At 60.8% G+C, this 21,510-nt stretch overlaps 1 protein-coding gene across 2 annotated transcripts; it reads right to left on the bottom strand.

The window, feature by feature from the left end:
* Positions 1-11,711: 11,711 nt before the first annotated feature.
* TMC8 (transmembrane channel like 8) lies at positions 11,712-20,235 on the bottom strand. Of its 2 annotated transcripts, XM_047833678.1 has the most exons (16): positions 20,098-20,235; positions 19,282-19,649; positions 18,941-19,089; positions 18,406-18,555; positions 18,031-18,113; positions 17,403-17,539; positions 16,937-17,084; positions 16,412-16,582; positions 15,977-16,116; positions 14,462-14,585; positions 14,066-14,163; positions 13,698-13,881; positions 13,397-13,527; positions 13,143-13,301; positions 12,632-12,710; positions 11,712-12,235 (listed from the first exon to the last, which is right to left on the bottom strand). In XM_047833678.1, exons 2-16 carry the CDS (start codon positions 19,440-19,442, stop codon positions 11,978-11,980), a joined length of 2,172 nt encoding a protein of 723 aa, XP_047689634.1. In that variant the 5' UTR covers positions 19,443-19,649; positions 20,098-20,235; the 3' UTR covers positions 11,712-11,977. The 2 variants fall into 2 exon arrangements, with proteins under 2 accessions (XP_047689634.1, XP_047689635.1); XM_047833679.1 differs by lacking the exon at positions 18,941-19,089.
* Positions 20,236-21,510: the final 1,275 nt, after the last annotated feature.

Genomic DNA, 21,510 nt, shown 5'->3' with positions numbered 1-21,510 from the left:
ATATATTTAAAAAAAGTTTTTTAACGTTTATTTATTATTGAGAGACAGAGAGACACAGAGCATGAGCAGGGGAGGGGCAGAGAGAATCCCAAGCAGGCTCCAGGCTCTGAGCCGTCAGCACAGAGCCCGACGCAGGGCTCGAACTCACACACTGCGAGATCATGACCTGAGCCGAAGTCAGTCGCTCAACCGACTGAGTCACCCAGGTGCCCCTCTCTATCCCCTTTATAAAAGGGAAAACCGAGGCTCAGAGAGGTGACGCGGCTCTCCCAGGAGTCTGGCCTCTGGAAAGGACAGAGACGGAAGGAAGGGACACTGACGTGAGACGAGGAGAGTGCCAGGGATAGACTCCCGGACAGCGGCCACTGAAAAGCTTGGCCAGGGAGGGAGGAAGACAACCAGGAGACGGCCGTGTCTAGAGACCAAGGCAGGCGAGAAGTTCACGGGGCAGAGGTTGTTGCTGCCAAAGGCCAGACAGGTGCAACACGCAGAGGCCTGTGGGGCTTGGGGACAGACAACACAAAGGCCTGGTCGCTTTACAAGTCAGTGAACCGAGAGCCTTAGACAGGGGACCCCAGGAGGTCCAGCCCCTGCCTCTTGTCACCAGCTGGGAAGCACCGACCTATGTGGTTCCCACGGAGAACAGAAGCCCCTGATCCAGCCTGGTCCCCAGGAGGCTTCAACCCCGCTCCTCGTGTCCCTCCCCAGACCCGTCAGGAATACAGGCGAATGAATGCCCCACCCGGAGGCCAACTGACTCCATCACAGGGGAGTGTTGGTCGGGGTCAGATAAAGCCACGGAGGTGCAAGCCCTCAGCAGACACGTGGCACACAGTAGGCCCTTCACAAACTCTTGCAGGTGATGCATGAGCCACATGGCCCTTCGTTTGCCCTGGAGGCAGCCCTGTCCTCCAAACCCGCTACCCGGCCTCCTTCTCGCTGTCCCCCACATCCTGCACCCATTTCCTACCCGATCCGCGAGCTTGGCCCAGCAACCCAGAGGCAACAGCGGCAATAGAGGTGAGGCTACCAACCAGCCAGCACAGAGGTGGGTACCAGGGGCAGCTGCCCCGTGAGGGAGGCGGGGGTGGCTGAGCTGGCCTCCCTTAGGCAGGGCCAGGGCGGGGCTCTCCTACCTCCCGCTGACCCACCCAGAAGTGCCAACCGCCCCTCTGGAAGCCAAGGGGCCCTCTCACCTGGGGACACCAGCTTGAATGGGCTGGGGTGGCCACTGAAGTCGTTTTCAGCCTGGCTCCAATGCCAGGCTGACATCGGGGTAAGTGGGAAGAAGTTGGCAGACTGCCCGTAGTTCGGTCCCCGCTGCACGTGGACCTGTGGGTCCTTCCCGACAAGGCTAGAGGCGATGGGTGGGCTGCCTGAGGGCACCCGGCAGGAAATCTCCACCCTGGGGCCTGTGTCTCCGTCCAGCAAGGTGGAGTTAGCCTGTAGCTGAGACATGGGCTCCGATAGGGTGGAAGAGGTTAGCAAGGCATGGCTGCGTGACTTTAACACCCTCTCCCCAGCAAATTCCCTCGTTTCAAAGTGCCTACTGGGCTTGGAGGCCTGTCATTGCTGCCTCCTCCAGGCAGCCTTCTGGATTACTCCATCTTTTTTTTTTTTTTTAATATTTATTTATTTATTTATTTATTTATATTTTTGAGACAGAGAGAGACAGAGCATGAGCAGGGGAGGGGCGGAGAGAGAGGGAGACACAGAATCCGAAGCAGGCTCCAGGCTCCGAGCTGTCACCACAGAGCCCGACATGGGGCTCGAACTCACAGACTGTGAGATCACGACCTGAGCTGAAGTCGGCCGCTTAACCGACTGAGCCACCCAGGCGCCCCTCCATCTGTCATATGCCTGGGTTTCAACCCTACTTGTAGTGTGTACCACACAATTTCACATTTGGTTTTGTTCTTATGGTACATTCTGGGTTGCCAGACTTACCAAATAAAAATACAGGATGCCCAGTTAAATTTGAGTTTCAGGTAAATAACGAATAATTTTTCGGTATGAATATGTCCTGTGCAAAATTTATCTGGCAGCCCCTATTTATATTTTTTCAGTACTGATCCTTTTACTGGAATACATGTTCCTTCAGAACAAGAACTGTCACTTAGAAGAATCTGGATTCTAGGAGCTCCTGGGTGGCTTAGTCGGTTGGGCGTCCGACTGGCTCAGGTCATGATCTCAGGGTTTGTGAGTTCGAGCCCCGCGTCAGGGTCTGTGCTGACAGCTCGGAGCCTGGAGCCCGCTTCGGATTCTGTGTCTCCCTCTCTCTGTGCCCCTCCTCTGCTCGCACTCTGTCTCTCTCTCTCTCTCTCAAAAATAAAATAAAAATAAAAAAAATAAAAACATAAAAAAAAAAAAAGGGAGTGACGTTCCGATCCATGCTACGGCACAGACGAACCTTAAAAACATTACCCCCGGGGAAAGAAGTCAGACACAAAAGGCAACATCTGTTCTATTCCGCTCGTGGGAAATGTCCAGAATAGGAAAATCCTGAGACAGAAAGCAGACTGGTAGTGGGCAGGGGCCGGTGGAGGGGGAAATGGGAAGTGACCGCTAGTTGTGTAGGGGCTTTCCTTTAGGGGTGATGGAAATGTTCTGGAACTAGGTAGAGGTGTGGTTGCACAACATTGTGAATGCATCAGATGCTGTGAATCGTCACTTTAAAATGGTTAATTTTGTGCTAAGTGAAATTCACCTCACCTCAATTTAGAAAGGAGAAAGTAGGGGAGGGGAGGGGGGAGGGAAAAGATAGAGGTAGGGAAGGAGGAAGAGAGAAAAAGAAGAAGAAAGGAGGAAGGAAGGAAGGAAGGAAGGAAGGAAGGAAACAAACCCTACTGGATAAAAGGCTACCTCTGGGACTTAGACTCTTTTTGTCCAGAATATTTTCCTACAAAAACAAAATGAAATTAGGATGTGAGTAGGAAGCACGGAGAGGTTTGAACAGAGGTCGGGAGAGCGGACGCTGGATTCAACTTCTAGGTTCAACCAGTCTGTCGACTGGAACTCGCAAGACAGGCGTTGGTGTGCCTCGTGGTGACACCACCCATCTCGGGTTGGTTGGCTGAACCACCCGCTACAGGAGACGGCAGCTCCTAATGCGCATGTCCAGCCGGGAGGCATGCGCGTTCCAGGCATCTCCTAAGGCGATAAAGTGCGTGCCTCGAGGACGCGCCGAGCTGGGGATTTCCTCCCCGAGATAGAGACAAGTTAGGTGCCAAGTCGACCAGCCACCCGATCAGCTGGCCCCGAGCTCGGACCTGATGCTGGACGGGGGAGGGGAGGGGGAGCTGAGACCGGGAAGGCCTGTCTGCCCCCTGTATCAGAGGCCTCCTCTGCCAGACCCTCCAGGGTGCCTGGGATGCCCGGCCCCTGCTCCCAGAGGGGTCAATGTCTGGTTTAAAGGGGCCGTCGGAAGGCGAGGGTAGAGGGTATGAGCCAGATCCACAGGGACCAGCTGAGCCAGAGAGAAAGATGCCACTTGGGAAAGCAGGATTCCGGAAGGAGACGGGACGCTCCCAGCCCTTGGAAAACCCAGGACCAGACCCATTGCCCGGCCACGCCCCGAAGGCGCTTGCGGAACTTGGAAGTAACTTCTTTGTTTTGTAGGCGGATCCTGGAGTCGACCTGATGCAGAAGACATTTCTAAGAGCTTCCTACTGGCCCTCTCGCTGCCAATAGTGAATTCTCAAGGCAGAGAGGCCAGGAGGAAACAGAGCTGCTTTCGGAATGGGGGTTTGCGGGGCAGGGTCGGATTGTTCATGTTAATGGTGCCTGTTGAAGAATAGTGGGGGGGCGGGAAGGGCGCCTGGGGGGCTCAGTCGGTTGAGTGAATGACTTCGGCTCAGGTCATGACCTCACGGCTCGTGAGATCGACCCCCCCCCCCCCCCCCCCCCCCCCCGTTGGGCTCTGTGCTGACAGCTCAGAGCCTGGAGCCTGCTTGGGATTCTGGGTGTCCCTCTCTCTCTGCCCCTCCCCCACTCGTGCTCTGTCTGTCTGTCTCTCTCTCAAAAATAAACATAAAAAGGAGGAGGAAGCAAACTGGAAGACATATATGACTCTCTCTTTCTCTCTAAATAATAAACATTAAAAAATAGTGCTTGGGGGCAGTGCTTGGGGCGTAGAGAAGAGGGTTTACCAAATCGAAATATATATCTTGTGCACCACCCTTGCCCTGCTGGGCACACTGGCTCTGGAAATCGCACCGCCATCAGAAAACTGCTCACCGAGCAGAGAACTGGAACCAACCAGAATGTTCTTCCTCCAGAGACATTTCCCAGGAGTCCTGAAGTTTCTGACCCCTAAGCATAGTTCTTTCTAGATCAGAGGTTCTCCACAGAGGTGGCCTTGCTTCCAGGGACCTTTGTGTCTGGAGACTTTTTTTTTTTTTTTTTTTTTTTTTTTGCTCCCTTCAACGGAAGGAGGACCTATAAAAGTTCAAAGGAAAAGCTGGCCGCCTTTGTTTCCATTTCGATGGCCATTAATAGAAGCTTGATTTACATAAGTTCACAGACCAGAGTCCCGTGAGCTCTGTAAGGGGGGTGGGGGTGGGGTGCAGGGTGGGGGGGGGGGTCACTTTTCAGGACCGGCGTGGTCTTCGTCTTTTGATTGTTTAGTTGATGCATTTAACCCACGGGAAGTGAGTGCTCCGGCACGCACTTAAAATTCATCACCGCGTCAGAGCACTGGAATGATGCGGTGGAGTGAGACAAGCCCACGCTCAGACCCGAAGCGGAGCCAGGCTGCGCTGGGCTGAGTGGGTGGCCGCGCTGGGCTGAGTGGGTGGCCGCGCAGAGCCTCCTTCTGTTGCTAAGGGAAGAAGGAAGCCCCTTGGGGTGTAAGCGGGGAGAGCGGAGCTGCCGCCGCCCCCGTGGCTAGGCGGCTCTCCAGACTTGTGTGTGTGTGTCATAACCGGAGGCTTGGAGATTTGAGTCCCAAACCCAGAGTTCCAATTTCTTAGACCTAAGGTGGGGCCCAGGGATCAGATGCTGAACAGCCAGCCCACCTTTGAGGGTTGAATTGTGTCTTCCCAAAAGATACCTTCCAGCCCTACCCTGCCCCCACCCCCGGGGTAATTGGCTGCAGCCGCAAGGAATTAATACAGCACCCCCTCCAATGTGGCTCTTATGAAGTGGTCTAGAACGTCACTCAAAAATTCCAAACAGGTTTTAGGCACGAATGGGGGACAATCCGAGGTTCCTTTGCTCTCGCTCGGGGAGGGAGTACAATCTAGCTTGGATCCATGCTTCAACCAGGTCCCCCTCCCCCCACCTGCTGAATGAGAACATTGTCATGTGTTCATGGCGGCCCCACGGGGACCCCCAGGCCCCCAGCCCCGCCTACCCTAGCTGTTGTCCCTGGTGCTGGGGGTCCCCCACAGCCTCCCCAGCACTGACCTGGGAGGACAGGGGTGGACTTCCCCTCGACACTTCTGGACTAGTCTCCCTCCTTCCTCCCTAAACACCATCCTGGAACCTCCTATCTTCAGACGTATTCTGCCCTGCTCCCCTGGGCTACCATTACCTAGAAACACCCATCACTCCCTGAAGATTCTTGCCCCCGGTTCCCACGGTACCACACTTGCCCGAATTCTTGGGGATTTCATTTTTTTTTCATTATATGAAGTTTATTGTCAAATTGGTTTCCATACAACACCCAGCGCTCATCCCAAAAGGTGCCCTCCTCGGTACCCATCACCCACCCTCCCCTCCCTCCCACCCCCCTCTTGGGGATTTCAAAACACGCAGAGATACTCTTTCCAGTATCTTGGTTCTTCGGTTCCTTCACTTCCAATCTCTCGTGTCCAACTTCTTGCTCCCACTGAGGCGTTTCGCTGCACAATATTCTATGGCAAGACTCCACTTCACTTAGCCGTCCTCTGAGTCGCTCGGGCCAAAAACCTCGGGATCATCTCTCGCGGCTCTTTCGCAGCGCATCACCTCGTATCCTCAGCACGTGCCACTGGCCTGACCTCCAGAATGTCTTGATCGCTTCTCCTCACCCCCCCCCCCCCCCCCGGGGCTCTGGCTATCACCAAATCTCGCCTCTGGATCCGGGGAGCAGCCCGAAGGCCCCTGGGATGCCCCCGTGGTTCCCATCCCGTCGCTTCTCAACACAGAACCCGTGAAGGGGAAAGCGGCCCAGGTCTTCGGCGCAAATCCTGCCCCTGTAACTGCTCAACCCTCCTCCCCATCAAGCTCTCCCCTCCCTACTGCTTCCTGCGCTCAGGCCTCGCCGGCCATTTCCTCCTCCAGCTTGGGTGTCTCCTTCTCAGTGACGATCTCCCAGTAAATGCTGCTGCCCCCCCCCCCGCCCCACCCCGTATTCCTTTCTACTCTTACCTGCTTGCTTTTCTCTAGAACTTACCACATGCCAGCACACTGTGCAAATCGCTTATTTTCACTGTCGTCTGTGTCCCCCCTCCCAGCCCCACTGGAAAGTAAGCTTTGTGAGGACAGGAGACCTCTGCTTTGTTTCTGCACATCCATCTTGGGGCCTAGAACAGTGCCTGGCACCGAACAGGTGCTCCAACAGGCTGTGCTGAATGAATGAATGATTTAGCAGCTGGTCTCTCAGGAGTTGGGTTAGGGAGGGTTGTTGGGTAAGGCTCTGAGCAGAAGGCAGGGGCGGGGCGGGGCGGGGGGCAGACGGGGGGGGGGGGGGGGGAACAGGTACTTCCCGGGGTCGGGGACAGGAATGTCTGCCGCCTCAAGCTGCTGTCTCTTTTTAGCAGAAACACCACAACTGCCGCGTTTGTTTTTAAAGCGAATGAGGAAATGATAGTTCTGCCTCTGCCGCCTTCGCGCGAGGCCCACCCTTCAGTGGAATAGGGGCAGGTGCCAATTCTGTGACCCCGTGACCCAGGGAAGGTAACGGTTGAGATAAGCCAGGGAGGCGCGCCAGCCCCCAGCCTGGTGGAGAGGAGGAGGTGACCCACCACCTTGACCTTAAGGGTCACAGGGCTAGAAATGGGGGCGGGGGCAGAGCAGGGCGGGAGGCAGGCGCGGAGGCGGGCCCAGGAGCGTCCCCGCCCCCTGGCTCTGTACCGCCCCCTGGTGGAGAGCGGGGACCCTGCCACCCTCCGGCTGCCTCTGAGAGTAAGTCAGGCTCCCTTGGCCGCACCTCTGAGGAAGCCTGGACTTCCTCTTCCTCGGGGCAGAGACGCTCCACTGGAATGCCCCCAGCCCTCTCTGGGGCCACCCCCACCTGGCAGAGCTGGGGGGCTCCAGGAAGGGCTCCTGTTCCAGATCGGGCCCCTGGGGTAAAAAGACTGGACGCGCCTGCCCAGGGACATGCGCGCTGCTCCCTCTCCCTCCCCCACCACAGCCCAGGTGGAAGCCAGCGCTCTCCTGGCCCCATGGCCCCTGGAGGTCCCACACTGGCCTGCTCACCCCGCTCCTCTCCGCACCCCCCCAAGACCCCGCAGGAGTTGAGGCCAAGTTCCAGAATCGTCCAGCTGTCTGCCAACAAACACCCCCTCTCTATCAGCAACCTCCACCAGCCGTCTCCTTCCCGCGGGCCACTCGCCCTCCTCCTGCTCCGCAGAGAAGCTGCTGGTGGCTTCCAGAGGCGAGGGTGATAGGGGAGTAAGCAGAGAGCCCAGGACGCAGAGGCCGCCCGGAGAGCCTCCTGCCGAGGCCAGAAGGGAAGCCTAGGACTCAGCAAGCGTCTTCACTCACAAAAGCTCTTTCGAGGCCTCAACATTTGGTGTCGTCATTTTGTGGATGAGTAAATAGGGCCCAGAATGATGCCGCGATCGGTAACGGGGCCACAAGGGGCTGGTCTGAGACCCAAGCCCACGTCTCTCCCTCTCTCCTGCGCTTCCAGAAGTGTCTGTGCCTCCAGGTCCCTCTCCTGTGCTCACTGGCATTCCTGCACGAGCCTGCTTCCCTGAGGCCCTGGTAGGGCTCCCTCCTGCCCCCGCGCGATGTCCCCAGTGGCTCACCCAGCAGGGCCAAGCAGAGCAGCTGAAGGAGCCTCATGCCTCTGCTGGCAGAGGGCCCTCTGCTCAGGCTCACGAGAGCTCCCTCAACAGGGCCACCTCCACTCTGGGACCCCTAGGAGGCTCCCAGGGTGGGTTCCTGCAACAAGGAGATAACCCGGAGGCCACAGCACCCATGGCCTCAGCAACCAAGGCTGGGCCCAGAACAGCTAGGCCCCCCGCACCGCCCCCCCGGGGAATGAGTAGGCCCCTGGGGACTTGGAACTAAACCAGGGCTTACACTCAGCTGCCACTGCTGGGCTGTAGGGGCCTGGGCCTGTTTGGTAGGTAGATGTTGGCGTCATAAACCCTGGAATATGTATGTTACTGGCAGAGGGGTATTAAGGTTGCTAGTATATATTTTTAAGTGTATTTATTTATTTTGGGAGAGAGAGAGAGAGACAGAGGAAGAGAGAGAGGGAGGGAGAGAGAATCCCAAGACGCGGGGCCAGAACCCACAAACTGCACGATCATGACCTGAGCCCAAAACCAAGAGTCTGATACTTAACTGAGCCACGCAGGTGCCCCAAGGTTGCTAATCTTCTGATTTGAGATGGGGTCATTATTCTGGATTATGGGGACGGGCTGTTATTCTTCCCCAACCCCCCCCCCCCCAGGGGAGTCTGACTTACGGGCAGGGTATCTGGTGGGATGGACCCGCTGGAGACACAGGCAGGAGAGGCCATCTCTGCTCATGTCACACCAGTTCGTTAGTGACCCCCTGTTGGGCACCTGCTAGGTGGCTGACACTGGGCTCAGCCCCCAAATTAGAGCTCAGACCGGATGAGGCCCCTGGTCACCCCTGGACGGTGTTGCAGTGTGGCAGGCACGGTGCTCCAGGACTGCCCTTGAACTCAGAGTGGCATGGGGGCCCTTTCTCACACCTGCGGACAGTGGTCATTCCCAGGACCGATGCCAGCCAGTCTAAAAGGAGGCCAAACCACATCACATACGGGTGGCATGCGTGGCCTTTTTAGCAGTCTGCAACAGAGCTCACCGGACCTGGGGAGAAGGGTGGGAGTGAGCCAGGAAAACAGAGAACACTAAGGCCAGACCAGGGCTGGGGGTGCTCAGGGCAGGGGGCTCAGGGCCGCCTGGAGCGAGGGAGCAGGTAAGGTGTGGCAGCCGGGCTCCTCCTGAGCCAAACCTGGGCTGCTGGGCCGGCGGGACCTCTTTATAGCCACGTTCAATTAGGGTGTTCAATTAGGGTGCCCCATTGTGACAGCCTTCCTCAGGGAAGATGTCCCGCCCCAGCGGACCATTTGCTCCCGGTGGGAGCTGTTCTTCCTACCAAGCTTCACAGGCTGACCACATGCCCATGCCCCATACAGCCCAGGGTGAGCACCTGACCCAAGGAAGGCAGGGACAGCTGCCTCTGTGTACCCCTGGCCCTGCTCAGGGAAAGCCACTGGGGCCTGTGACATCTGGGCACGTTGGGAAGCTGGTCTAATGGATGACCCTGCCACCTGTGAGCAGCAGGAAGGATGAGGGGCCATCTGCCCCAGAGCCCAGGGGGCAGATGGCTTGGAGCTCACCTGGGGACTAGATGGGTCAGCGCCTTGGTGGCTCCCCTTCTCCCCAGCAGGCGAGACCCAGCATCTGTCACTTGCCCCCCAGATCGTGGCTCGTTCCCCGAGGATGTGCCCCGTGGGCTCACCTACCTCCCTGCATTTGGGGAGCAAGGGTACCCCCCCTCAGTTTCCTAGCCAAATTCCCTTTCACAAAGCCTGTCCTCACTCTGCTGACATGGTTGGGGGAAGGAATCGAAGGAATTAATGATTGCAGAAGGACAGAAGGATGGTCTAGGTCGCTGCCCACCTGTCTCCCGGGGAGGCCCCGAAGCTCACGTCTTTTCCTCCATGTTGTGCTCCGGGGATGGGGTCTGAGCTCAGGCAATTCATGAGAAGCCTCCTCCTTCCCTCCAGGTCGGAGGAGAGGTGGTGGGCGGACCCGAGGAACATTCCCCCCAGGGCTTTGATGGGTAGGGCATGTCTCCTGCCCCAGCCAGGAGCCCTCTCCAGCGGACCACCTGTGTCGCTGTTTTCAGAGGAGGCTGGTCCTCTGAGCTCTTCTGTCTCTTCTCTCCGCAGGCTGCATGTAGGATGGGACTCATCAGGACCAGGTCACCTAGACTGTGTGGAGCAGGGGCTATAATACAACCTGCAGTTACTCAAGGCACACATCAGGACACTTGATAAGTAATTGCTCATTTAACCCTCAGAGGAGGGTGCCGTGAGCCCCACGTTGCGGCTGAGCAAACGGGCCCAGACTTTGACTGTCTTCTCCCTGGTGTTGCACTTGCCCGGTTCTCAGCAAAGGTTTGCTGAAGCCTGAGAAAGTGATAAGCAAAGGCCCCTGGTGTTTCGGTGCAGCCTTCTACCATTCTGGGCCAGAAGAGCATCACCCCCGGAGGCTCATCACCAGACGGCGCTGGGCTCCACCCTGAGTTTCTGTTCCAGATCCGTGGAGCCTGAGAAGATGCATTTCTACCAAGCTCCCGCGGGATACTATCGCTGCAGGTCAGGGCCACGCTCTGTCTTGTTAATAACATGTGTCACTTTCACCCGAGACAGGCCAGTGGCCCTCCCCTGACCGAGCACACAGCACCACGTGTTTCCCCGGAACAGGGCCCTGCAGTTGTTGACAGACTGACGGGTCATGTGGCACCGGGTGGGTGAGAGAGGACAGCGATGGGAGGAGGTGAACTGGTCCAACCTCCAAAGCCCACGTGAGGGCTTGGGCCCGAGGGCAGTGGGCCAGAGCCGCCTCCAGCCTGGGAATCCTGCCGGGTGCCAGGCTGCCGGAGGAAGTAGAGGTTTTCCAAGCACGTCATGGGGTTTCTCCTGACCCTCCCTCCCGAAAGTTCTTTGGGCCAGCATTCTCAGCCCTGGCTGCGGGGGAGAGTCATCGGGCAGCTTTAGAAAGTCCCGATGCCTAGCCGCTGTCTGCACCTGCGCCAAACACATCAGCAGTCCTGGCACAGGGCCAGTTCTCTAAGGCTGAGAGTCACTGCAGGGGTGGAGGCCCTGGGCTGCATCCCTGCTCCGTGGCCCACTGGCTCCACCCCCTCCCCAGGCTGACTCTGGGGTGTGTCTAACAATGCAGGTCTACACTTGTCTCACAGCTCTTGTGGGGTGCCTCCCCGCCACCAGCCCCGCCACTCCTCGAGGTCAACTGAACGTGAGGGCGGGGGTCTTGGGGGGGCATGGAGGAGAGTTAGAGAACAGGTTCTGTAGAAGCTAGGGCCAAGGGACCTCTGTTCTGGGTTCCTGAGGAGGCCCACTTTATTGATGTGGGGTCCTGGGTCAGAATAGAAGACCATGAGGAATCCTGCCAGGGAGAGGCTGGCCGTGGACCATCTGTTACTCAGACTCGGGTAAGGTCTGGAAGCACCCCCACCCCCCACCCCTCCACCCGGTCAGGGGCAGGAATGCACCATGCTGGTGTAGTGTGGCTCTGGGACCAGCTCTGCTGCTTGGTGACTCCAGCATCAACTTGTGGGTCTCAGTGCTCTCATAGGTGGAGAAGGGATAGCAGGAGGCTGGTTGGGGGTGGGGGGCGCGGGGGGGCAGCAATGGGCACTCAGAGGACAGCAAGCCCCTAGTGCAGGCGTGCTCAGCGGCGGCCGGGTCTTGCCCTTCGCGTAGATGTCAGCGGCGCTCCCCACAGGAAACACTTTCTGAGCACTTCCGGTGGGTGTGTATTTATATATCGCATTCGTGGCTTACTATGCTAATGTATTATGTACGTTATAAACCATCCAACAAAAACAGAAACTTTACAGGACCGGGCTAAAAATAGAAATACAAGTCGCCATATTTTCTTCCTGCTGCCCGGGGGCTCTCCTGCGTCTTGCTGGAGGGCCCACTGAGAGGGGCAGTGTTGTCCGGCACGGGGAGGGGGCAGGAGCTTGGGGCCAGGGGGACTCTGGTGGGGGAGGTGGGTCGAGCCCCGGGGAGGCTCCGGGCCCGAGGCAGGGGTCGATGCTACAGCTCTGAGCCGCTGGGAAGGCGGAATCTACGCGCGGGGCCCGGGTCACCGAAGAGCCCCGCGGGATCCTCGAGGCAAGGTCCGGGCCTGGGGGTCCTGGGGCCCGGGGAGCCGGGGCACGGGAATCCAGGGCAGAAGGATCGCGGGCGCGAAGCTCGGGAGTGAAGGGCCTCGGGCCCCACAGAGTCGCCGGAGCCCGGTTCCGGCAGCAGCCGCGACAGGTCCTCCACCAGGTGCCACTTTTCCTGGACTTGCTGCGGGGATTGGGGGAGAGCGAGCGGCCGGTTACGAGCGGCGCCTTCACCCCGGAGCCGGCCGGGACGAGCAGCCGGCCCCGCAGCTGCACCTACGAAATCCGCCGAGCCGGGTCCCTTGCCCCGCCCCTGCCCCGCCCCTGCCCCCGCCAAGCCTCGCCCCACCCAGAGGCCACGCCCCACGCCTCCGTGAAGCCAGAGACCACGCCCCCAACAGTACCGCCTCCAGAAAGAAGCCACGCCCCCACCAGGGCCCCGCCCCTCCCTCAACCCAGAGCCACATTCTATCAACCCCGCGTTCCCAAGCCTAAGGCCACAGGCCTGTCATCTGGCTCCCGGCCTGAGGCCACGCTCCGGGGCGAGGTGTGACCCCTCCCCAGCCCAGCGGACACTCACCCACACCAGTTGCTTCCGGATCCGCTGGATGGCCCTCGCATTGGCCTGGGACTGGGAGACGCAGACGGTCAGGACAAGGCTTTGGACAGACAGACAGGAATCCAAGGTCAGCTATCCCTGGAGGGCAGGTGCCTCCCCTACTTCCTCTCTCCCCACCCCAGTGTCTTAACGCCTCCCGGGGTTTTTCTGTCTGCAGACACCTTTCTCTCTCCTGTCCTTCCTCCCCCTGGCAGCCTCTTTCCTCTAAACGGCCGTAAGAATACCTCAACTGCAGGTTTTTAGTGTGCCTGCAGGAGGGATCGTGTGTCCCCGTGGGTCACACAAGGTACCTGCTCGAGGGGGCTGCCCAGGGCTACCTGCCTTTGGGCCCAAGCTCTGTCCTCTGGGACCCTGCCCCCCCTGCCTCTCCTTGTCTTGCTCCCAGATCCCACGAGTGTCTGGGGGTGCTCATCGAAGGGCGGACGCCCTCCCAGGTGTGCCCCCTCTTGGCCCCTGCTGCCCTGAGAGGCACCTGAGCAGGATGAGGACGGGGAAGCTGAAGGCGTGGGAGCCCAGGTAGCGGAGGGCGCGCTGGCCAGAGGGCGGGAGCCGGAGGGCCATCAGCTCTGGCACCACCTGCCAGGGGGCCGCGTAGTTGGCGAAGAGGCCGCAGTCCCAGGAGGAGTGGATGCTGGGGAGAGACAGCCAGGGTGGGGCTGGCGTCAGGGCCCCGGGCGAGGAGGGGCTGCCTGCCCCCCCAGCCTCGGGCACCTCTGCTGCCCTCACCTGCTGACCACATAGCCCAGAGGCACGACGGCCAGGAGCTGGCCCAGGATGAGCACCAGCTGGAAGAAGAAGGTGGAGCTGGAGGCGCGGAATCTTCGGGGAGAGGCCTTGGAGTTCCTCATCAGGGTGTACTGGGGGAGGCGGCAGCAGGTGGGGAGGCTGTGAGCCGGGGGAGCCCGAGGCCCAGGGCAGTGCCACTGGGGGGCTGGGCGGAAGCGGGACGGGAGCCGGGCTCCGCTGCCGCTGGCTCAGGCGCCCACGCAGTGCCCCTCCGGCCCCCTCCCAGCCCCCGAGCCCTCACCTTCTTGATGTAGAAGGTGAGGAAGATGAAGACACTGTTGAGCAGAGGCAGCAGGGGACAGTAGAAGAGGCCCATCCAGGTGATCGTCTGGCCGGCCACAATGTCCAGGACATTCTTGGGCACCAGGAACTCTTCCCGGTCCAGCCAGACCCAGAAAGAGCCTGAGAACCGCTCCACCAGCAGCCTGGGGGAGGGGAGCGTCCAGATACCCACAGCAGTCGTGACCACTGACCGTCACACACTCAGTCGCGCCGAGCGTGAGGTGGGAAGAACTGCTCACCCTTGGCTGTGGCCACCGGCCATCCCCCAGACACGCCCGGGTCACCCCCGCCGCCCCCAGGTCTCCCCACGGTGTCCCCGGGGCTCACCTCCTAGGCAGGCTGACAAAGAAGGCAAAGGCCACCGTGAGGAGGAAGTTGAAGATGCTCAGCTTGTACAGCTCTTCCCCGACCGCGTTCTCCCAGCACTGGAGCAGAGGGGCACGTGTCACCCAGGGTCCCCGGCCGCCCCTCGCCCACCCACTGGGGGCCTCTGTGTTGTAGGAGCCCTGCCTGGAGCCCGATAGGATTGCTAAGTTAGAACGGGGGCCTCCAGGGGAAGAGCTGAGCAGGGACCCCCCTCCGCCCCCCCCAGCTAGGGCTGCCGCCCTGCCCAGCGTGCTGTGAACAGTGCCCCCTGGAGGAGTGCAGCGCGCTCTCTCCCAAAGGTGAGACCGGAGAGGGATGAGGACAGAAGGGACAGGCCTGGAGGGAGCCACCAGCCACCTGGTAATCACAGGCGTTGTAGCCGAAGGACTCACAGCTGGTCTTGTTTCTGCCAAGGCACAGCACAGTCTGGCCCAGAGAGAAGGAGAACATTCCCAGGCTGGCCAGCTTCAGCACCACGCACCTGGGGGGGTGGGGGGTGGGGGGGGGGGGGACCGTGTCAGGGGAAGGGGCTCGGGTACGTGGGCACAAGCCACCCAGGTTACATGTGCGGTGGAGCTCCGTTGGAGATCATGTCTCTCCGGGGTCCGGCGCACTCTGATTCCAGAGCCCGGCCGACTTCCAGCCTACTCTGTCCGGTGGCAACGTCGCCCAAGGTGTGTTCCCCAGAATCGTGGTCTCCAGATGATTCATGAGGCAAGGGTTCTGTTTTTAAATCAGCGTGGGAGACACTGTGTAGCCCAGCTGCCCTCCCCCTCCCCCGCGGTCACACTTGGTTTAGAGTTTAATATTCTCGCAGCAGGTGGGAGCTCTGTTTCTACCCTAGCCCGCTTACACGGTCTCACGTGGCACAAACATGCCCACGGGCACTCCTGAGTGTTGCATGACTGGATCACACAGGCAGGATGGCTTTTAACCCCAAACCGTCTCATGCGCATTAGAGCTAAGTGTGGACTCTCAGCTGACATATGACACGAGTTTGGCTGCGAACAGTGGTTCTGTTGAGGGAGGCTGGGAGGCAGGGCGGGTGGGGGCTTATTTTTTATCTTTGCTTTTTGTCAGCATTTTGAAGTGTTTTTTTTTTTTGTTTTTACCACGTGCGTGTGCTATTACCTATCCCAAAAATAAAGTTTCAAGCCACAGTCAGCCTTGGAGGAAAGCTGAATGGGCTGCAGACAGCTTCTGCACAGGGGAAGCAGGAGAGAAAGCCGGCAGAGCTAAGCAGGGGGGTGGAGGGGGAGACGGAAATGCTGAGCTGGAGCTCTGCGGGGGCTCAAGGAGGGGCTTGGGGTCCAAGGCGAGATCCTCGTCCTGAGCGGGCAGACAGAGCAGAGCATGGGGGTCGGGGGGGGGGGGCTTGCATTTGAACCTGCACCCAACGGACATGGTGAGCTTGCCTTTGGCTGAGGCCCTTGACCCGTGCGAGCCTCAGTTTCCTCATCTGTCAAATGGGAATGAGGATGGTCCTGACTTCACAGGTGAAGGTTGTCAAGGTGAGGGGTGGAAACCCTCGGGGCATGTGGGTGCTGTGCGCCTCCCACCTTCCTGGTTTTCCCGGGCGAGAGGCTGGTTCCCAACCCTTCCTGGCTGTTTTGTCACTGGCCCCTCCGAACGGCTGGTGCTTGGTCCAGGCAGCTGGCTTACTTTGGAAGGAAGGGACTGGAAAGCTTTAGACGGAGGCTCTTGAGATCATGTTTCTGGAAGCTTCTGCATACCTTCCCTTGCTCGGGACCACTGGTGCCAGGCGGTAACCAACACGGGCAGCAGGACGCGGCGTCCTCAAGTGCCCCCGGGCCCTCCGTTCCTTCCCCTCCACACGCTGTCCCCCCTGTCACCCCCAAGGATGGCACTCACCAGATAAGGGTGAGGTTGACCTCAGTGTTGGGAGGGTAGTTCTCCAGCTGGATGAGGAAAACAAAGAGCAGGGGACCCACAAAGTTGACCAGGGCGATGACCCCCGGGGGCAGGTACTGTAGCAGCACGAACAGAGACTCCTGCGGGGAAAAGCAGGTAAGGGGGTGCGCACGGGCTGGGGGGGTCCCCCAGCGGCTCCCTCGGGCCCTACAACCCCCTCAGGTGTAACTGGTGCGGGCCTGGCGTCTGGAAGCCCGCGGGCTATTCGCGACTGGAGGATATCGCGGGGAGAGGCGCTCTGGCCTGGTCGTGACCTCAGGCGGATTGTTTTCAACCTCTCTGAGCCTCAGCTTGCTCATCTGCAAAGTGGGACCGCCCCGTCTCCCCGCCAAGTTCTGGCCGGGATTAAATGCATGCGCGTCAGTTGCCAGGCACCTCTTTGTTGTCCTGTGAGTACTTGGTGGCCCAGAAGATGGCGCTGATGGCCCCGACCACCAGGAGCCCGATGAGGACATTGACCCGCAGGTAGGTGAGCAGGTGGCAGGCCCTCTGGGTCCGGGTCTGCTGCTGCATCAGCAGGAATCGACGCCCTTCCTCCAGCTCCACCTGTCATGGGGGCGGGGACACAGACAGGTGGGGGCTGGGTGCTGCGTGCGTGGAAGGGGCGGGTGCCCTCAAACGGCGCAGGCCCAGGTCCCTGTTGGTCGGGAGACAGGCCGCCAGCATCCAGGCAAGGTTGGGGCGACCCTGGGACGGGGGCAGGCTGAGGGCTGGTGGCCGGTCTTATCTAGACCGCCCCACCTCGCACCGTGTGCGTCTGCTCACGTCCAAACAGCGGCACAGCCCCACCTCCAGCTGGAACGCCCTACGCACGCGCGTGTGCACACACCCCCGACACACGCTTCCAAACCACGGCCGCTCACAGACCCAGGCGTACACGCACCACACGCTTGCACACACCTTGAACTCGTTGCTGATCTCGTGCTTCTTGATGGTGGCTGCTTCCTGTCCCCGGATACAGAAGTCCCAGGAGGAGAAGACTTTGACACTGACAGGTGACCTGTAGTCTTGGCCCAGAAACAGCCTCTGTGGCAGCTCCTTTACCATCCTGGAGGGGGCCGGAGGCCAGGGCTCATGGGGGAGGGGCCTCTGCCCTGGCTCAGGTCTGGGGTGGGAAGCCCCCCGACAGTCCTGGGGGCAGCCTGTGGCCTCAGCTATCGCTGGGGGTGGGGAGACAGGGGCGGTGTCCCCTGCCCCTGAGCTCTGCAGCTGGGGACACGGAGTTCAGGCCCTGGAGGCATGGATGAGCCTTAGGGAACAGGGGCCGAGGCCCTCCTGCTAACTTGGGGGTGCCACGCCAGGGGAGGGGCGATCAGGGAAGACCCCGCCCCCCGGAAGGAGGTAGAGGCCGGGGCTGTGCTCTCACCGCCGCAGAGTCCCACAGAAGCAGAGGAACAGGCAGGCCAGCGGGCTCAGGAGGTAGGCCAGGCGGATGCTGTAGGCCGAGCTGCTCTCCGGGCCTGCCCGGTATGCGCCATAGAAGAGGTAGGTGGTGTTGAAGGCCTGGGGACCGGGTCGGGTCGTGCAGGTGTGTGCTAAGTGTTTTCCAGGTCTCGGCTCTTTAACACTCACAGTACCCGCATCAGGTAGGGGGTGAGAGCCTCCCTATGTTACAGTCTCAGAGCAGTTAGGCAACTTGCCCAAGGCCACACAGCTTCGAGGAAGAGACATTGGCACATGGGAGTCTACACGGTAACCCCTCAGTGGCACCCAGGGGTGATGGTGGGGTGGTGCTTAGTCCACAGGCCTGGATGCTCCCCCAGCTGGGCTCTGAGGGCCATGGGCAAGTGTCCAGGGGCCTGGGCTGTGCATACTGGCCTCAGCCTCTCTCTGACCCCGTCACTGTCCCCACCAGCCTGTTTGTGTAGAACCATTTCCCTAGAAGCCAAAATGCCTTTGGAGGGACTGGGGTCCTCTTAGACTGCGGTCCCCTGGGGCCAGTTCTCCAGGTCCCCCAGCCCCCCTGGCCCATAGTGAAGGCAGAATCCACTCACCCTGCCGGTTAAAACATTCCAAAGTTGATTGTGGAATCTGGGAACACCAGTCTGGGGCTGGAGGCCACCAGGGCACTGGAGGGCTGTCGGGAGGGAGAGGAAACTAATAGGGAAGGGTCCCCAAGGGACATCTACTCCATAGCCCCCAGTCCTGGGGAGGCCCGAGCAGGGCCCTGAGGATATGTGGGGAGGTATGTCATGAACACGGCCCGGCAGGGAGGGTCCCAGGGCTGGACTCAAGCAGGAGGACGCCTGGGACCGGGACACAGAGGGTAGGGCTGTCCCAACACCCTGAGCCCTGGACCAGCCCCTCAGCGTCGCCGGGGGTGCCTGTGGGCTCCAGGACACTATTCCCTCGGCGGGTAGGGCACTCACTGAAGTTAAGGGAGGGGCCTGTGTCAGGGGGGCGGAGCCAGACCAGGGGCAGCAGCACGAAGCCTGCGGTCAGGAGCACGGTCAGCAAGTTGAGCAGCAGCAGGAAGCGAAGGAAGGTGAAGTAGGACTGGATTCCGGTGCCAAAGAGGCCTATGAGGAGAGGAGGGGGTCCTTCAGGGCCGCACCGAGCCAGGGGCCCCCCTGAGAATCCGAGGGCTGTGGGTGGCCAGCCTCGCGGGGACCTCGGTTTAGGGCCCTGGAGGCTGCCCTAGCAGTACCTCTGATGGCCACCAGGGGGTGCTGCCATCTATCGAGTTTTGCGCCCCGCTTGGGGCGGAACTGATGCGGGATGATGGGATGGGGGGCGATGGTTGTTGTTGGTGGGGGGGGGGGGGGCGGTGAGGGGGGAGGGCGGGGGTCATGGCAAGTGGGCTGGTGCCCTCCTTGGGCTTCTAAACTGGACTTGGACTCCAGAGAGTCCTAAACTAAATTGGACTCCAGAGAGGGGAGGTGGGGGTGAGGGCGCGGGTCCTACCCCCGATCTCGTAGAGGGCGTCTTCCCAGAGGCCGAAGCCCCGGACCAGCCTCCGCGCTGCCTCCCCTAGGCGCCGGCCCGCTGTCTGCCCCCTGCGCCGCCATCGCTGCCAGCGAGAGGTCTTCACCCCCCGGGGCTCCCGCAGCTGCCTGGGACGGGGTGGCGATGGGGGCGCCCTTGAGTCACCCGCTGTGCCCACCGGGCCAGGCAGAGCAGGGCCACGAGGCAGAGGAGTTTTCCCACTGCCGGTGACTCGGACCCTCATTCAACAGATCCTTCCTCTCGGGGCTCCCCCTCCCCCACCGTCTGATCTCCAGCCGTGTGGGTCCGCGTGTACCCACCGGATGAAGCGCTTGTCCACCATGGCATACGGCAGCCCCCGGACTTGTGCCTGGGAGGACCACAGCCGCCCGATCTCTTGCTCGCCCAGCTCCTCCACCCCTGGCTCAGGCGCTGGCTCCCCGGGGTCCTGGCCGGACCGCGCTGCCGGCCTCCGCAGCATCTCCGCGGTGGGGGTGGGGTTGGGGTTGGGGGCGCCGGGCCGCCCCGCCCCTCCTCCCAGAAGGGCTGGGGGCTGCCTGTCGGGCGGGCTTCAGGGTCGTGGCCCTGGCATGGCCAGAGATGAAGAGAAAGAACTCAGCCGGAGCAGGTCTGGACTCAGTCCCCATCCACATCTCAAAGCGACACACAGCCAGAGGCCTCCGTTTCCCTGTTTGTCCACGGGGGAGAAAGGCCCAAAGGGCACAGAAAGATGGGACTGTCACAGACACAGACAAAGCCAGGTGTGGCCACAGAGAAGTGCGAGGGGGCCCAAGGCCTGCTGTACCCCAGTTACGCCTGCTGCCCCGGGGGTCACCCTTTGGCAAGACCATTCCTGTTCTCGGGGTGCTAATTCTCCCATTGGGAACGGGCCCCAAACCCTGACAGGTCCAAGGATCCGGCATCCTGTGGCAGCACCGATTGGGATGTGCTGGGACTCGGTCTGCCGGGTGCCCCCAGGGACCCCAGATGAGGGGGCGTGGCTATGGTCTCAGACTTGGGAACTGGACCCTAATAAGCAGGCTCTGACCCCCACCCCCTCAGCAGCCCTCGACCTCGGTTTTCTCTTTCACCCCCTCACGCTCTGCCTCCTTCCCCCCAGTGTGGGCCCAGCTCACCTGGGGACAAGGGACCACCTCCCCGGAGGAGCCCCCTCCTTCGACCGGGTCCCGCCAAGCCAGGCGGGACTGTGAGGGAGCCGAGGGGAGAGGGGTCACATGACAGGAACCCCAGCTCTCCCGCCGTCTCCTCCCCCCTCCACTCCTCGCCCCCACCTCGGCAGTTTCCTCCGCTTTCGCTGGGGCCGCCACTTCCTGCGGCGCGCGGGGAGGCGGGGGGCGGGCGAGCAGGTGGGAGGCGTGGCGGGGCAGCCTCCCGGGCGGGCGGCTCGGTTGCGCCCTGGGTGGGGGTCGCGCCCTCCCCTCCCTGCGGCTCCTGCGGTTGCCGCCTTCCTCGCCCCCGCCCCGAAGCGAGGGCGCTCCTGGGTGCTCGCCCGGACTGCTCACTTTACACCCGGGGAGGGGGGGGGTGGCTTCTTATCTGCGGGTCCCAGTTTGTCCTCTCCTCTCGGGAGAGCGCGATAGTGGCCTAACGGGTGGGCCCCATCACTTAGGGCTGCTCAGTTTCCAGAAGCCCTTGGCGTTCCTGGCAATGAGGACAAGGCAGGGACCTAGAGCCTGGCCTATAGTGAAGGCTCAGGAATTGGCACCTTTGGGGCGGCTGAATCTTCTGCGAGCAAATCGTCTAAGAGCCATCTCGGCCATTTCTCTCTCCCGGGATCCCCTGGGGTCATGCCCTTCCTCCTTGGTCCCTGTCCACCTCCCTTAGGGCCCAGTCCATCTCATAGCTGAGCTCTGGTGGCTTTTCTGCACCCCTGCCTAGACCCCTTCAATTTCTGAGCCCCTCTGCTATGCCAGGCTCCAAACTGGGTGCTGGCTCCCAGGGCGCAGTGGGCTCAGAGAGCGGGGCCAGGGGTGACAGACCGGCAAAAGATCATGTCAACAGGAAGTGACAAGTGCTCCAACAGGGGTTCAATCCAGGGAGGCTTCCTTGAAGAGGTGACTTCCAAGTTGGGCCAGGGTCATGCAAGTAACATGGGGCTGGAGCGTGGGTGTGCGTGGGGGGCGGGGTAGTAGTGGGAGGAGAGGCAGGGGCCTGGGCAGGCCTGGGTCTTCATGGCCACCTGCCTTGTGCCAAGATCCCGCCGCCAGTAGTCCACCAGAGGTCCACACTGACAGCTGCAAAAAAGCCCCAACCCTGGCCCCTCCCTCTTTGTCCAACTTCAGGCCTGCGGGCCCCTTTGCCTGTTGCATTGCATCTTTTCATCCGGGAATCCTGGCTTGGCCCACCCGTTGTCCCCCCTCCCCTCTCCTTCCTTTCTGCCTCCCACCCTCCCGGCCTCTCAAGGCTTCTCCGGACCGGGAATGTCCCCCCCCACCACTCTCCAAATCCCGCCCATCCTCCCTCCAATCCTTGGGAGCCTGCCCTCTGACTGCCAGGCTTTCTCAAAGTCAGGTTTCTCAGTGGGGCTC

The sequence above is a fragment of the Prionailurus viverrinus genome, chromosome E1 (assembly GCF_022837055.1).
Source record: "Prionailurus viverrinus isolate Anna chromosome E1, UM_Priviv_1.0, whole genome shotgun sequence".
NCBI lineage: Eukaryota > Metazoa > Chordata > Mammalia > Carnivora > Felidae > Prionailurus > Prionailurus viverrinus.
The sequence above is the reverse complement of the archived record's forward strand: the minus strand, read 5'-3'. Positions and strand labels throughout refer to the sequence as shown.

Bases quoted from the DNA above. Each gene is read 5' to 3' on its own strand.
- TMC8 (XM_047833678.1), bottom strand. From the start codon at position 19,442: ATGCTGCGGAGGCCGGCAGCGCGGTCCGGCCAGGACCCCGGGGAGCCA. The intron at 17,540-18,030 runs GTGAGTGGATTC...CCCGGTCCCCAG, and splicing joins GGAATGTTTTAACCGGCAGG to GCCTTCAACACCACCTACCT. The intron at 12,711-13,142 runs GTGCCTCTCAGG...GTCTGTCCAAAG, and splicing joins CCCGTCCTCATCCTGCTCAG to CCTTGTCCTGACCGTCTGCG.